The 16,094-nt window shown below is 48.0% G+C and overlaps 5 protein-coding genes across 5 annotated transcripts; 3 read left to right on the top strand and 2 right to left on the bottom strand.

Moving 5' to 3' along the window:
- Positions 1-97: 97 nt before the first annotated feature.
- BDW70DRAFT_141301 (uncharacterized protein) lies at positions 98-707 on the top strand. The gene is made up of 2 exons (XM_073737752.1): positions 98-319; positions 375-707. The coding sequence occupies exons 1-2, from the start codon at positions 302-304 to the stop codon at positions 639-641; spliced, it is 285 nt and encodes a 94-aa protein (XP_073593398.1). The 5' UTR covers positions 98-301; the 3' UTR covers positions 642-707.
- Positions 708-1,640: 933 nt separating this feature from the next.
- On the bottom strand, positions 1,641-2,667 carry BDW70DRAFT_141303 (uncharacterized protein). Its single transcript, XM_073737753.1, has one exon. The coding sequence runs from the start codon at positions 2,598-2,600 to the stop codon at positions 1,698-1,700; it is 903 nt and encodes a 300-aa protein (XP_073593399.1). The 5' UTR covers positions 2,601-2,667; the 3' UTR covers positions 1,641-1,697.
- Positions 2,668-2,883: 216 nt separating this feature from the next.
- Positions 2,884-7,962, bottom strand: BDW70DRAFT_170005 (pectin lyase-like protein; the record flags this gene model as incomplete). Its single annotated transcript, XM_073742827.1, has 12 exons — positions 2,884-3,062; positions 3,093-3,818; positions 3,884-4,471; positions 4,532-5,035; positions 5,106-5,877; positions 5,937-6,084; positions 6,146-6,474; positions 6,547-6,698; positions 6,755-6,778; positions 6,832-6,865; positions 6,935-7,466; positions 7,916-7,962. 12 exons carry the CDS (start codon positions 7,960-7,962, stop codon positions 2,884-2,886), a joined length of 4,035 nt encoding a protein of 1,344 aa, XP_073593400.1.
- A 1,870-nt stretch (positions 7,963-9,832) lies between these two features.
- Positions 9,833-14,254, top strand: BDW70DRAFT_152287 (glycoside hydrolase; the record flags this gene model as incomplete). Its single annotated transcript, XM_073739414.1, has 8 exons — positions 9,833-10,059; positions 10,148-10,301; positions 10,394-10,420; positions 10,480-12,891; positions 12,987-13,224; positions 13,308-13,579; positions 13,666-13,755; positions 13,853-14,254. The coding sequence occupies 8 exons, from the start codon at positions 9,833-9,835 to the stop codon at positions 14,252-14,254; spliced, it is 3,822 nt and encodes a 1,273-aa protein (XP_073593401.1).
- Positions 14,255-14,428: 174 nt separating this feature from the next.
- Positions 14,429-15,796, top strand: BDW70DRAFT_170006 (uncharacterized protein; the record flags this gene model as incomplete). The annotated part of the gene is made up of 4 exons (XM_073742828.1): positions 14,429-14,458; positions 14,608-14,902; positions 14,949-15,065; positions 15,759-15,796. 4 exons carry the CDS (start codon positions 14,429-14,431, stop codon positions 15,794-15,796), a joined length of 480 nt encoding a protein of 159 aa, XP_073593402.1.
- Between the last annotated feature and the right edge of the window lie 298 nt (positions 15,797-16,094).

The raw sequence follows: 16,094 nt of genomic DNA on the forward strand, positions 1-16,094 counted from the left end.
CGCGGTTTACTGTCAAGGTAACCCACCCCAAAACCCGCGCGGGCGGATCAGCTAGCCCTGAAAACCCGCCCCAACCCGTGGTTTAACAAGTCTACTCCTAACACAGCTTTGGTATCAGGATTTTAAGGAATACCACAGCCAATACCCCAACCAAAGTAGAGTACAGCTTACTGCATCAATATTACTCTATTGCTTTTCTTCAGCTCAGACTGGAGAGGTACATGAGTCCACAGCTCGCCGATCTATCGCCCGGCAGAAGGATAATGGCGACGACAACAACACTAAGCCCTGGGCCAGTATCATGGCAGCATACTACAAGGTCAGTAGTCAGCGATCCATATCTTGTTGAAGCTTATATAACTTATGATATGCAGCACTTTATCCTCACTATAGAGCTGGTTGATGGCATTCCAATGTTAGTATTGACCTATGCTCGGGAGTTCGTAAAGGGGTATTGGAGAATGAAAAAATGGGAACCTCCAATCCATACTTTCTATGAGGTGTACAAAGAGGAAGTCCCACTCTTCTTCAACTTAATCTTGTTCATACTACCTCTGTTTTCAGCTGTTCAAGCTTTCCACCATTCCAAATGTACACTGAAATCTTTGACGAAGTCGACTCCATCAAGCCCAGTGACTTGAACTTACAAACAAACCATATCATCTCCAGGATCCATTTCATCTCCAGGATCCATTTTTGAAAAAAAAAAAAACTTTTGGATACTCCTGTATTCAGACCATCTAGCAAGCTAGGTTGTGAAACCTCCACTGGTAGGGCAAGAGGCGCAGATGCATTTGAAAAGAATTTGTTATACTTGGGTATCGGAGCAGATATGAATGAAATGTTGCTACTCGTGCGTGTCGTTGATGGGGGCTCATGGAAACTAGTAAGAAATTATGTTAACCTGATATTACTGCCTGAGTCTTACATATCATAGATAAGAAATATTCCCAGACAGCTCAAATGAAGCATGCATCTCATATTGAAGCATGGACTTTTGGCCGATCATATGCGCACCCTGTGTGTGAAGTGGATGGGCCTGCTACCTACTTGAATATCGCGTCCCACCATGAGCATATTCAAAATCAGCGCAGTATGGGCATACACTGTAACCTGAATCTATGGCAATCTCCACCTGCAAAAGCAGAATTTGAATTTCAGGAATGAGAAGATGTTATGGTCCTTGAGACGGAATTTATATTCCTTAGCATCCAACTCACAAAAGCTGATAGCCCAGAAACAGCGCAGGGATTCAGTTACAATGATGTTGAATCCAGAGTCAAAAGGACAAGCTGTATCTTGAGGAGCTTAAACAACAACGTGAGCTCCAGCAGGGTAGTCAAAGCGATGGCATTTATGAACAAACTCTCTTCCACTACCATCGACGAGCTATGCCAGAGCGGGACTTCCTCGCTCAGACTCTGCCAGCCAAGTCAACTACACAAAGCGCAGCTGGGAAGGAGGCTCTGAAGAGGTTAGAATCAATCTGCGGACAACATCACCTAGTCAGCTATCGATCAGGTTTACGACCGGTCAATGGCAAAAGCGTTTGTGGTGAATTAATAGATAGGTGAGTATCTCCGATTTTATATATGCTAGTACTGAATTGATAGGTTTTAGCCCATCGCCAATGGCTACATATTTATCGTTGCTATCGTAAGAAATTGATAATTTAACATAGTATAATAAAGCTGTCATCAAAACAGCCTTCTCCCCCGATTCCTACCCTGAGTCAAAAATCCCAGAACGATATTCCCCTCTTCATCATGCGCCGTCCCGGTCCCCTCATCATAGACAGGAATCAAGCCCTCGGGAACACTTTCGGGACACAACGCCCTCATGGAATGATTTTCCAACTCCCCATACAGAAACCATAAGCAGAAAATATCCACCCTCATAAAGCCTTTGTACCCCGGATCATGCCGAGTCTCGTCGGGGTACCGCCCATCGATCATACTAACGAAGGCTTCCCCGAGCTGAGGGCGAGGACTAGAACTGGCCACAATCGACTTGAGAGAGCGTTCATCAATCAGCAGGCATCCTTCAAATCGACCATAGCCGCGACCTTTGCTGGCGCAGAGATACTGCGTGAAATGAGCGCGGATTTGGTCGATCGATGCCCCGTCCCAGAACTTCTTGTCAGAGAAGATTACATGCTTGCGCGATTCCTTCACTAGTCGTTCTGGCGTTGGATCAGGCTCAGGCTCTGGGTCCTCCGATTTTTTTTTACGATTTTCTTTTGCTGTATTGAGATCTGAGTCAATCGAATAATTCATGCTTTGATCGAGCTTCTCCAGGGCGATCGGCCACAGTTCGTCCGACTCAGCCGTGTAAACAGTTCGATAGATAATATAGCCCCAGGGAAACTGGGATTCCAGTGAATTAAGTAGAAAGCGTGTCGTGCGACGTTTGGTCTGTTTGGACCATGACGCTTTTCGCCAGTTGTTTTCAAAGTCGCCGGCGAATTCTGGATGGGACCATCGCTGAGGCCAGGATGGGTGGTGATAGAACGAGAAGTCGTCAATTTCGGTCACTAGGTCGTTTATCGAAGATGGGTCTAGTGAGGATGTGGAGGAAGAAGAAGAAGAAGAAGAAGTCATATTCGAGTGGAATACCAGAAAATATGCGAAGAGCAGCAGGAGAAGAAGGTAGTAGATGAGTATCAAGTAGGGTTCCATTATTAGCTCTTGTGTGGGACACAAAAAATCAGGAACTCTTGGTGGGAGGCGGCGGGTTATATGGCTCCAAAGTGACTAGCGTGCCAGACTGTAATTTAGTACCCTGTATAAATATTCTCCTTGTTTTGATGTACACTTTTCCTACATTACATACTAGCACGCTGCCTATCCACATCAAGGAAATCTGTGACCCTAGTGGACCAAATTAAGAGGACGTGAAAATAGGAGTTGGAAGAACACTGCTCGAAGCAACTGGGACCTGGGAACCAGACCATCCCGAATTAGGGGCGACGCAATAAGCATTCCCAACAACCAAAGCAGTGGAACAATCGGAGCCTGCAAGCGATGGATTCACCTGCACAAATAGCGTGAACGTGATTGACTCTTCAAGACAAATCTGCACACAGGATTCACCCTCTGCAGCAACATGCCATTTCCCGCATTTCAAAGTCGTGCCCTCAGCAACAGTGGCATTCGAGGGATGATCGACAACGGATTCTGAATACCCTGAGTTACTCTCCCCGGGAGCCAAAGTAACTCCAGGAATCGGTGCTGTGGCTGTATAGTTTCCACCTTGACCTCCTAGGCATATTACATGGCCCCAGGCTTCTGTGGTAGCTTGGAGATTGGAGCAGTCCCACGCGACCCAAGGATTGTATCTCCTTACAGTGTTCGGTGAGTACGATGCAGCTCTTTCAATGGAGCTGCATGTGTCGTTGCCCTTGAGCTGATAGACAACCGAACAGCTGGTTGGTAGGCAAAGTTCCATGTCTGCAGGTAGGCTGTCACAAATCATGAGTTGGCGGGGGTTCGCCACCACCAAGGCTGCAGATGACACGCTATACGTCAGAGCAATGGAGTCACACGTGTCGCCCGAGACCGTGGTGTGAGTTTGATAAGAGGAACAGATGGGGTCCGGGGGGAACTCTGGCGGAGCATCCAACGATGGGGGCATGGCGGTGGGAGCAGATAAGCCACACTGCTCATTAACGACCACCAACTGGGACTGGAAGCCTTTATCATAGAATGAGTAAGACGAACGCTGCATCATCTCCAGTCTCTCGACAAAACAGAAAGAGCAGAGCTCATCTTTTGGCATATCTTCCAAGAAATCGACCGCCGAAAACCCTGCGATTACATCTGAATATGGAATGGAGGAATGAGCTTTATTCTATCAACTATGACAGACAAAATGAAGTACTTACCGTTGCAGTATTTGCCACTCGTAGGATCCCTGAGGCAAGTTTCATTCCAACCAGACCAGACTTGACCACCATATTTAGTAGCAGCAGACCCAGAGACGTTGTACCCTGCGCAGGTTGAGTCGACATTGTCAAACCAGCTCTTCAAGGACGCAGCACAGCTCTCATCGCAAACAGAATCGGTGAGGCTGGCGTTTTCCAGTGAGCCTCTGTATGTTTCGTCCAGGAACATCAGTGCGTACGGGTCGCATTTGACCAACTGGGTGAGAGAAGTTTTACAAGCATTTGGAAGACCCTTCAGAGCGTCGGAGTCGGAGTTAGAATCCCAAATATAGAATCCTCGGATCTCACGACTGCCAATAACCTCTTTTGGTCCTCGGACCCAGGCGAGCAAAGAGGAAAGGAATCCATTTTTGTTGTCCTTAGCATATGTTGGGACTTCCCCCACAGGGCTCACCATTTCCGAAATAGCCTTAGTAACCAAGTTATAGATCCAGACATCATAGCTTTCCTCGATCTGAAAAATTCTGTCCTGGCAGTAATCCTTATCCACGCAGTCCTGAGAATAGTCGGAGAACCAACTGTAAAAACCTACATTCGATATTAGTATCTAAACGGGAAATAAGGGAACCAGCCCTGGAGTGAACATACCAGCACCGAGGAGATGCACAGATGATGAATCCAAAATCCGCATCCCCCAAGCGAAAGGACAGGTCGTAGAAGTGACAGTGCAATTACTGAAATCCGGATCTCCTGGGAAGAGGCCGGGAGTGAATGGTTGGGGGGCAGGAGGCACCGGCTGGTAATAGGGAGACTCGGTCTGAATCATACCCAAAACAATGTCTTTGGCTTGATAGAGCTCATACTGATAGAAGACCTGGTGTTCAGAAGCCGTTCCATACAGCCAAGTAGGCCCTTGACTTTCAATAAGAACTCCACGAGCAGAATAAACATCAACTTGATCCTGGGAAACAACATCCAGGTCATGATCAGCCGTCCATACCCAAACATTCTCCAGATAGGCAGATGAGCTATGTGTCAGCCGCAACATCAAAGCAGCCGCGATACAGTTTTTATTAACTGAAGCGCTCTCTTTGGGACAATCTTTAGCCTGCAGATCAGAGCCTGCAGCACCACCAACCCGGAAATGAGAATCTATATTCGATAGTCATGAAGTTAGCCAAGGAAAGAAAACGTTTTGAGAAATGCACCAGGGAATTCATACCCCATAATCCAGCTGAGCCCTGAGCTGACTCATGAATATTCCATTCCACCAGCACAGCGCCTGCAGTAGGGCCCGAGACAGTAAAAAGGAGATCTTGAATCTCAACAATACCAACATCACCATCATTCCCAACTTTGACCGCGACCCGAGGATTCTGTGCGTCTTCGAATCTAGAACCAGTCGCCATAATTTGAGACCAGGCCTGGCCCAAGATCCGAGAGTTACGCGGAATCTTCAGCGTATCCTTTACAACATAGACACCATAAGGGAAGAAAACAATAGAGGACATATTAGCACCGCGGGCAAGAATACTATTCAACACGGTTGTGTCATCAGTTTTGCCGTCACCTTTTGCTCCAAGTGCCTTGACATCTAGGACTTGAGAGTTTCCAAGATCATCATACTTTGGCCGCCGACGGGTAAAGAAATTGGGCTGTCCAATATTATAAATGCTGTTTCCCACAAGAGACGAAGATCTGTTTGATGCCAGTAGATTAATACCAGAGACAAATCTTGCGCCTTGTGGATCATTGACCATTCCGAACCCCCAGGAGTCAAGGATAGTCTGATCGCCGCCGGGAATGAGAGCTTTGTTGACATTGTTATCCATTATGGCATTCTGGGTATTATAGAATCCCACATTTTGCAAAAATAGTGCAGTTGAGTTCTCGTTGTACAGTGTGGTAGTGATTCCAGTTGCGGTATTTGCGATGATAGCGTCAACCAAGGCAAAGGATCCAACCCCTTGACCAGTGCTAAAAGGGCCACCTGCCTTGAAGACATGTTAGAGAATGGAGAGAAATATTTCTTGTAGGATTTGAAATGACTCACTCCACCGACAATTATAATTCCGGTACGGCAGCTCTCAATGACAACATCCTGCATGGTCCAGGCCCAGTCCCAATGGATTTGAAGAGCTGTATTGCAGTTCACGAACACCAAGTGGCTGGTAGTAAACTGTTGATTTCCCAAGTATGCACTTGCCGAAGCAGTTAGTTAGTATTGGCGCCGCTTATTGTCAAAGCTGGTGGCATTCTTACCCGAAGTTTCCGCCAACAAATGTAAGATCAGACATGAAGCCACCACTTCCATTTTCCATGTAGATGCCTTGTTGAGTGGTACTGGCGTCCTGAGTCATGTAAAAGTAAATGTTCTCAAGAGAGGTGCCTTGAGCAACCTGCCAATGAATGGCGCAAATATATGCGTTCTGGTCAGTACGGGTGATGTCGATCTTGAAATTGCGGATGCTGCGAAGGAAATTGTTTGTGTTTATGTACCACTCTTCTTGGTCTCCAACATAGACATCTGATGTGATGACGCCCAAGCCAACGAAGCTAGCTGCACCAAGAATCGTAGGTAGGTCAAGCGGCTGTTAGAAGTGTCAGTAGCCTGAAAGAAGAATAAAGAAGGTGCCATTCCATTCGACAAGTTTGAGTCATACATCACCTATCAGCTGCGTGTTGTAGTATTGAATTATCGGACTGCTGACCAGGTAGTTGCCTGGTGGAAAGTAGACGACAGCAGGGTAGATTGTGCTGGAGCCGCAATTTGCACCACAACGCCCACCATCAGAGATGGCAAGATTTATGGCCGCTAGAAACTGTCAACACGCTGTAATAAAGGCGAAGACAAGAGTACTGATCACGAACCGGTGTCGTCAGTTACACCGTCACCTATTGATGTCAGTGTTTGGATTGGCAAGAATTCAGCTGGGGAAAATCCTTACCCTTAGCACCATAGTCCATGACATTCCTCCAGATCTTAAAATAAAATAAAAGTGTTTAGATACACACAAAGTAGGATGAAATTGGAACTGAGAGTTGACCTACCTTATACCCAGAAGGCGCATAGGGGCTGCTTCCGCGTTGTGTCATCGTAGCCATCCACCAGCTCGAACTCGCTCGCTTCTTCAAGTCGCCTTCTGTCCCATTATCACTGGCAAGAACTGAGTCGTTCTCATCCAATACGACTTGAGATAACCCGTTATAAGTGTGAAATGCCTGAGAGGGAACAAAGGTATCCCGGATTCCGGTTCCATACTTCTCATCCATCAGAGCAGCAACGGCACTATGATTGCCGGTTGAGGGAGAAGGGGGGGTCGACTCAGCAATAACCTTAGCAGCTTCTCCGAGCTCATCAGGAATCGAATACCCGTACTTGTCACTTGATCCAGAATCTCTCCGAGTGTGCCGTTCCTCGGAAGAGTTCTCTGTCTCTGCCTGTCTGACAGCCTTTTGGCTGTAGTCAAGAGGCGCAGAGTCAAGAGCCGGGTGCACTTCCGAAGAAGTGCCCATCTCATACTTGTTGTACTGCACATGCTCCAGTCGAAGTTTGTTCCGTGTCCTCAAGACTCTCAGAGCCCTGGCAACAGCGTCAGCCGCATCTGAAGTCTCTTGAGGCACAGACGCGACGCTGGTTGTTGACACCGGAGCCACCCCAGATGTCAAGGCTGCGCTCTGCTCCCGTTTCTGTAAGCCACTGTGATATTTTGTATGCAGATGGTCATGTTGATGATGGTGATGGGAGCCTTGAACGAGAAGGCCGAGCTGGCCTATGAGCCAAATAACTCGCCAAACATGCATCTCGCAACAAGCCTTACTGCACGACAACTTAATGCTCTAGTCAAGCCGAAAGAATCAGAAGACTCAATGGGAATTTTCTGGCTTTGAGTCAGAACCCCTTCAACAAAACTTTTCCTTTTTCCCGCTGCAATCAAAGCTCCCTTCTTTGTTTTTTTGCCTTTCCCGCTCGTTCCGAGCTCACCAGTGTATCCATGACATGGGTGATACAAGGGCGCAGCTAGACCTTACACACTGTTCTTTAGCTGCAATGGTGGGGTTTGTGTATTATTGCACATTTCGGGTCTTTTCACCCAGGGACTTTTCCGCTCCATCCAGATTATACGGAGTAGGTCCAGGACTATGTGGATGTAACCCTGAGCGCCTAATTCCTCCGAGGTACTCCAAGCTAAATTATCGCGAAGTTCAAGCTCTACCTGTTTTGTATCGTGAGGTGAATAGGTGGTGAATACTCCTAAAGAAGAATTTTTGAAGCTATTCAAACGTACCGCACTTGGGAAGGAGATGGGCATATAGGAACTTCTTGAGGGCTCTACCGAAGGCTCTATCGAAAGCTTTATCCGGCTTGAGAGCTCTATCAAGAATCTCTCGAAGGTTTTATAGAAAGCTCTCTCAAATATTCTTTCAAGATATTCTTTAATACTCTTGTCACGGGCGTAGGTAGTATTGTTTTCAACTAGCTGTCCTGTATTCACGAGTATCACAAGCTTGGAGAAGAAGTATGAAGGTAGGCCTTCTTCTCCCTCTATATACATGCTCCTAAGCTTCCATCAGATTCTGTCCACCCTCCTAGAATGTTCTACTGGTTGAGGGCATGGCCGATAACCAAGACCCAGGCCATAGCCTGTGACAACTCTTTGTGGCGTCGCGTTTTCTCTAGGCCAGAGCGCGTGTGGACTTTGCCATACTGAAACAGTGGCATTTTAAACATAATCACTACAACTAAAAGCAAAGAGGTGCACCGGGCCCCGCCGGGGCCGGAGAGAATTTTGTCGGTGGGGTGTGCATCCGAGGAATTCGGCGTAACCTTGGGTTTGCGCTTCCGAGGCGCTAGTGGCCGTATTGATCAGATTGCTCGAATGGACTCGATCGAGGGATCAGCTAGAGATCCCCGTGGGGCCGAGGGATATCAAGAGCGCTCTAACTCAGGGGCCACAACTGATCGTGGTCTCACCGTTTCACTTATCTGGCTTTAGGTCAGCATGGTCTGGCAGTTGACCATGGTCCGGCTTTTTATCATGCCACCATAAGAATTTCCGATCCTGTACAGTAGCCCTGGGACCCTAGTGGACGTCCCTAGGGCCCAGGTACCTGACTAGGTACCGAGTGCCATGGACCTAACTCTCTAGCATACAGCGCTAGTACTGTAGTTGGACGCCGCTAAGAACCCTAAGAAACAGACGGGGCCTTGGCTGTTTCTTAGGCAGTGCAGCGGAGGACACCGTTCGACCTCGGGCAAATGCGCACTATTTTTGAGTTGCAGAACATAAAGCACCAAGCCACGGACGAGTTGCAGATTATCCTCTCTTGAAGCTACGAGTTCACTCTGGGATTTGCGGGAGACCTAGGTTTCGCCGTTTCGGTTCATACTTGACCATATGACAGTTGCTCGGACACTCTTTTGTTTTCTCCAGCTGTATGAAAATGCCCTCAAGGTATCCGGCCCTTCTGCTTCGGCGCACCGGGGTCGCCGCTTACGGCCGTTTGTTAATTTTAGAGTGGATTGGAACCTTCGAGTCATTAAGCAATTTCGCTTAAATCTTCTGCCTACTAGTACTACTAGTACCTGGATGGGACCATCAAGAGACGAGAAATGTTAACACATTAGACTTTAAACGGTTTGGTGCGAGGCACCAGAGGTGGCGCGTGTGTGGGACTGCGAGTACCTAGGGGAATTAAAGTACTTGAAAGGTTGAGAAGCAGTAGTCTAGCTAGCTGTGAGGCAACTACTCTGCGTACAGGAAGGATACTTGGGATCTAGACATACTAGCTTAAACCGCGTCCCAATTATAACAAGATCATTCTATTTACGCCGTAGAGAGGCAGGCCTTTTTTTTTCCTTCCCTCTCAGTGTATGTCCTTTTCCCACCGACCTTCCTTCACTTCTCCTGAGTGACTTTCGGGAAGACCTGACAAAGTCCCATCACAATGTGGCCGAGGAAAGGGCTCGGACTCACTTGGGTCCTTCTGATAGGACTTGTCGTTCCAGTCTTTAGCCAGAACTGTAGCAAAGACAACCCATGCGCTACAGGATGCTGCTCAAAAGACGGATGGTGTGGAACAGGCGAAGAGCATTGTGGTGCAGGAAACTGTGTTGACACTTGCGATTACAAGCTTCAGTGCGATGCAAATAATCCATGCGAAACAGGATGTTGGTATGTATTGCTAGAGGATGGATATACTTCCTTCCCTAGTGTGCCCTCGAGAGGCTTTGTATATTACTAACGCAAATGCCATTCACAGTTCCAAAGCAGGGTTCTGCGGACTGGGCCCTGATTATTGTGGCGAGGACGTGTGTGTCGCTAGTTGTGATGCAAAGGCTGAATGCGATCCGGGTTTTGGGCCCGAATGGGCAACGAGTTCAAAATGCCCACTGAACGTTTGCTGCTCTGAATTTGTATGGCAACTCTTATGAACACACCAACAACTCGCTTTTCTTTGAAGGGAAGATGTACTAATGAGATTTCTGCCCTTCGTTGCAAAAAATAGGGCTTCTGTGGAACTACCAAAGAATTTGTGAGTATTTCTAACCTGCCGTGCCATTTGCTAGAAACTCAGAATTGACCTTGAAGCAGTGCGGAAACAAGACCGTTAAGCACGACGCCTGCGACAAGAAGACAGCGACGCTTGACCGTGTCGTTGGGTACTATGAGGCGTGGGCAAGCCGTCGTCCGTGCAATCCATTTTGGCCGGAGCAGATCCCGATGGGGGTCTATACCCATATTAACTTTGCATTTGCCGCAATCGACCCAGAGACCTTCGAAGTCCGCCCTGAGGCAGATGGTGATCTTGATTTGCTGATGCGAGTCACGCAGTTAAAAACCATGGATCCAGATCTCAAAGTCATGATCGCGCTGGGCGGTTGGAGTTTTAATGATCTGGGCCCAACTCAAACTACATTCTCTGATATTGCACGATCGTCAGAAAATCAAGCCAAATTCTTTACGTCTCTAAAGAAGTTCTTGTCCACGTATAACCTGGACGGAGTGGATCTTGACTGGGAATATCCCGTGGCTGATGATCGCAGTGGACGACCTGAAGACTTCGAGAATTTTCCCAAGTTAATAGCGAATTTGAAAAAGGCTTTGGAGGATACCGGCGGCCGGAATGAGTTGTCTATCACGCTCCCTTCATCTTACTGGTACCTTCAGCATTTTGACATTGTCAAGCTTGAGCCCCATGTGAGCTTTTTCAATATCATGTCTTATGATTTGCACGGGAAGTGGGATAAGGGAAACAAGTGGACAGGCGAGTACCTCGATGCTCATACCAACCTGACTGAAATAGACAAGGCTTTGGAATTGCTATGGCGAAATAAGATTGACTCCTCCAAGGTGGTCCTGGGTCTGGCATTTTACGCCCGAGCATATACCTTGGCCGACCCAAGTTGCGTCAAACCGGGCTGTATGTTCGCCTCTGGTGCAAATCAGGGAAACTGCAGTCGAGAGGTCGGAATTCTACTCAACAACGAAATTGACGATATTGTTGCGCAGAGGAATCTAAAGGCTACATTCTACGAGGACGCTGCCGTGGAAGTCCTTCACTGGGACGACCAGTGGCTTTCATATGACGATGCAAAGACCCTTGAGTTGAAGACCGATTACGCTCGTGAGTCCTGTCTTGGGGGTGTCATGGTTTGGGCTGTTAGTCACGACACCGAGGAAGCAAAGTATTCCACAGCCTTGGGTAAGGTCACACGTCGTACCAGGAAGACGATGCCTGGAATCTTCGTGGAGACTGACGAGAGTGACGATGATGACGATGAATATATCACCAAGGTTGAGGATCACTTGCAGTGTAGATGGTCAAACTGCGGCGAGTATTGTCCCTCGGGATGGACAATGATGACTCGTGATGACCAGTGGAGTACAACGGAAAACGAAATCATGCTGGATGGCAATGCATGCACTTCGCCTCATGAACGAAGACTATGCTGCCCTCCGAGTGAAACAAAACCAAGCTGTGGTTGGTACTCCTTCAAGGGAGGGGCATGCGAGGGCGAGTGTCCTGATGGCTACACGGAGGTAGGATCAATAGATCATGGCTGTCGGAGTGGCTACCAAGCAGCCTGCTGCACAACAGAGAACAAGGACAAAAAGCTTTTGAACTCCATGAGACTTTACGAGACTTGCGCATGGTCTAATGCCCCAGATTGCACCAGTGGAAAATGCACTTTTGCTGGCTCACCATGGCCTACGGAATTTGTTGAGTCCACCACTGGCAGTGGCGCCGTTTACTGTTATTCAGGTATGGTGCACGACGACGACTGGAATTTCTCTTTTAGTTCCCAATCACGCAAATACTGCTGTGATACATCCAACCTCAACTCGACCTGGGGCACGTGCACATGGAGAGATGACTACGACAATTTTGGTACATCAGGGAAAACCTGCAGTTCTAACTGTCATGATAACGAAATCAGAGTTGCTATGGAGGGCAATCTGGAGTGCCATGGAAAGAACGGAGGAGCCAAGTCTTACTGCTGCACCGGCACATACCAGACCACTACTGAGGTTCTGAACCCAATACTGTCCGGCTATGAGGCTGATATATCTGCTTGGGCGGATAGTCCTACCTGTGGTGCCAAGACAGGTTTTGACTTATATGCGAGGTCAGAAATCTCGCCCCGGGACCAGACCGTCCTCAAGTCTCAGCACTATCAGGCCACTCTTTTCATCCTGGCTAAACTGATTCGAGGCACCGCTCTTGGAAACGCGACTATGTCAACGTCCGTAAAGTCCTTGTGTAAGATTTGGGACAAATACATCCCCAAACATTGGGAGAACTTAACATGCGAGAAAGTCACCTCCTGGTTCAATGATAAGGAGGGGAATCCTACTGCGCAACAACGCAGCCCCGAACAAAATGGGCAATGGGCTTTATGTAATATGGATGGTTTTAACGCAATGCTTGATACGGAGGCGCGCACTCACCCAGAATGTGAACATTACGACATCGTGGACGCTGACTACTTGGCAAATGAAGAGGTGGCACTCTCGCGAAGCGATGGATAGAACAGGTATGTACCCCCTTTCTTCCACGATCCTTCAAAGCTGAAGTTCCCACTTTAACATGGGGACAGAGAGATGTTCTATATCAACTCGAAAAGCGGTCACCTGCCGAGGCGAGATCGTTTATATGCAATGATGGGAAAATCAAAAGAAAGATCAACTACCAGAGTCAGCCTTACCCAAGTGCCGGGGATTGGGATAACGATGCCGAACCCGTCCAAAACGTAGTAGATCTAATGGACTGGCATGCGTGCCAGAGTTCTGCGGTTGGAAGATTTAATCAGGGTTCGGATCGAAATGGATACGCCAGTATGTCTCGACGCAGTTTCCCTCCCGACCCTGGAAATTCAAGGAATACAGCTGACCATGAATGATTTCTAATTTGACCACAGCCGAGCACATGTTGGAGTTGGAATCCATTCCTATGTTTATCCAGTGGGCAGTCGATCCTGATAATGATGAAGAAGCGTGCAAGGATATAGATTGTTCGTTTGTCTCAGACTTTTTCAACAAAAAGGTCCTGAACAACCCACCTAGCATGCCTGGGTTGGATGCCTCCCATCAGCAAATTCCTATGCAGCGCGTGATGGAGTCGCTTGGAAGTGAGACGAACCGAGAGAACTTTGCCATCCTCTGGGGAAGCATCAATCTCAACAAAGCACAGGTATGGCATGAAATCAACCGATTTTCCCTACGGCTCTCGAGGTTTTACAGAGGGATTTTCAACCTTCTTACTCTGGCATATCTTAGTTATGGCAAAATCACCAACCGAGAAGTGATACCACCTGGAAGGACTACGTGGATAACGACATAAACAAGGCAACTGAAGTGCTTCGCGACGTACGAAACATCCTCCCCTCCCCTCGCAGCTCCCACTTCGCGTGTTGGTGTCTTGCAATTACAAAGGCTAATACCGACTCTGACTATCATCCAACAGTCGATAGCCGTCTATCAATATCTCAGAGAAACGAAGATGTGGCCCAAGTTCAAAGCGATCAACAACAATGTTCGCGAAGAAATGCTTCGTGCACAAGAGCAATATAAAAAGGACAACAACGACAAGGATTCGAAATTGCAGGCTTGTTGGGATGCTTGGATGAACCATAAACTAAAAGAATTTGTCGACGACGGCAACAAATGGGTGAAGAAGGCGATAGAGGATTTGAAAGAGAAGTATAAGCCCGAGATGAGCAGCGAGGATGATCCGCTTGGCCATGAGATGTACGATGCCTTGACGGCTATCCTGGATCTTCTGCAAACGGAAGCAGCTGAGGCCATTAAACTCTCCAATTTCGATTTGGGGCTTGACGATGGTGATGCAATGGATACCTCGGACTGACAAGGGTAATAAATTTCAAGGTTGGACCTCTGTACACGCTACAGTAGGGTTATCATGGCCAACATAATATTAGGGTCCAAGCACATAGTATTTTATATATAGTTATTGAACAGGACAGTTCACGAGGACACTCTGGCAGTGCATAGGACGAACAAATAAAGCAGGGTCAGAAGAATGCGCATTTCACGGCTGGCGCGTACATCTGTAGGTATATATGTGTGTAGAAAATAGGCAAGGGGCTGATTGCTTCGTCTGCGGACTTACTCACGGCACTCGCCCTCGGGACTGCGTCCGCTAACATATCCATAGCCAATAAGGCGCGGTACAAAAAAAAAAAAAAAAAGCATGACCAGGATCAAAAAATTCAAAATCCTGACGGTTTCCAACCATTATTTACACGATGGAATTTTTACACCGATGGCGTCTGTAGAGGCAACGGACGGTCGGAAGCAATTGGCTCTGCGGCGGCCGTTCTCAAGCAAAGAAATGAAAGAAACGTCATTTGGACAAAGCTCCTACCTTCGTATCCGTCACCCACAAACCAGCGGGCTGAATTCACAGCCATTATACTGGCCGTCGAACATGCCCTGGAGAAGTTCAAGGAGCTTCATGTCAAGGTTAAGTCGGATTCCAGATATGTGATTGGATGTATGGATCCACAAATGGGTGGAAAACGGATGGATTGATGCTGCAGGCAACGAGGTTGCGAATCGATATCTTTTGGAGGAAGCTTATTATCTTAACTGTCGAATAAAAAAAGGCTACGTGAAATACATCTGGATTCCAAGGGGGGAGATCAACTTGCAGATAGGTTATGCAGTGAGGTTTGGAGGAGCAGTGAGACTCGCCTCTACCGCCAGTCCTATGCACAAGGAGTGAGAGGATACACCCGCATTAAGAGCTTGCGATCTATAGTGCAAGAAGTGGCAGCCGTGATAATTATCCTCGGTGGGTTTCCTCTTGTCTTGAAGTCGTGCAAATGTGCGTCGAGCCTGTCCCGAATTTTGAAGAGATTTCCGCTTCTGTATCTTCAATATCAGATAGTCTTCCTTCGACGCGAAGCATCATCGAGCCAAGAGCGATTGGAAAGTAAATCAATCCGGCATACTCGCATACACCTCATACTCAAATCCAAATGGCGCGAGAGGGTGCCAAATACCTCGATTGTCTCATCATGCCAACGCATTGGATGCCTGAACCCTGAAGCACTAGCGCCTTCAGCGCAGCGCTGGGTTCAACTTACGCATCTCTATTGGTTAACATCTAACGCCCTGCGAGGTAAGTCAGGCCTTGAGCCTCAGATTGCCAATAATCAAGTTTATCCCAGTTCTATTCTCCCTGGGATCAAGCAATCCGGCACCGTAGAAGAACGGGCATAGAACTTTATCCCAGGACATTGTATTCCAGGATATAGTGTTCCAGTACGCCGCAAGCCACACGACCGATCTGGCCTGAAGCCCGTTTAGGAGATACAACCGAGGTTCTAGGTCGAAACCGGGCGTAGGATCGTGGTCTGATCACCTAGAAGGTCGGAGGGGGTAGATCAGAGGCCCAGGATGGTAGGCCCGGATACTGATAACCTGGGTAGTAAGATCGGGTGCGTAGGCCTAGTGCCATAGCGCCAGAAACGCCAGACCCTGCGCACCCGACCGACGTGGTAGAAGGATGGTGGTCGTACAGGGTAAGAGGACCGCCAACTGGCGTCCACATCCTACGGAAACTTTACTCCGGCAAGTGTTTTGAGGCGGTAACTGAGGGTGACACGAATACGGTCTTGATGAATCTCGAGGGACGCCGCCATGGATGAGGAAAGCTGGGCGGGAGACCTCCACCGTCAGAG

Source organism: Aspergillus foveolatus, assembly GCF_047715535.1.
Source record: "Aspergillus foveolatus strain CBS 279.81 unplaced genomic scaffold BDW70scaffold_49, whole genome shotgun sequence".
In the NCBI taxonomy this organism is placed as follows: domain Eukaryota; kingdom Fungi; phylum Ascomycota; class Eurotiomycetes; order Eurotiales; family Aspergillaceae; genus Aspergillus; species Aspergillus foveolatus.

What these genes read in the sequence shown, in the direction of transcription:
- BDW70DRAFT_141303 (XM_073737753.1), bottom strand. Translation starts at nt 2,600, where the DNA reads ATGACTTCTTCTTCTTCTTCTTCTTCCTCCACATCCTCACTAGACCCA.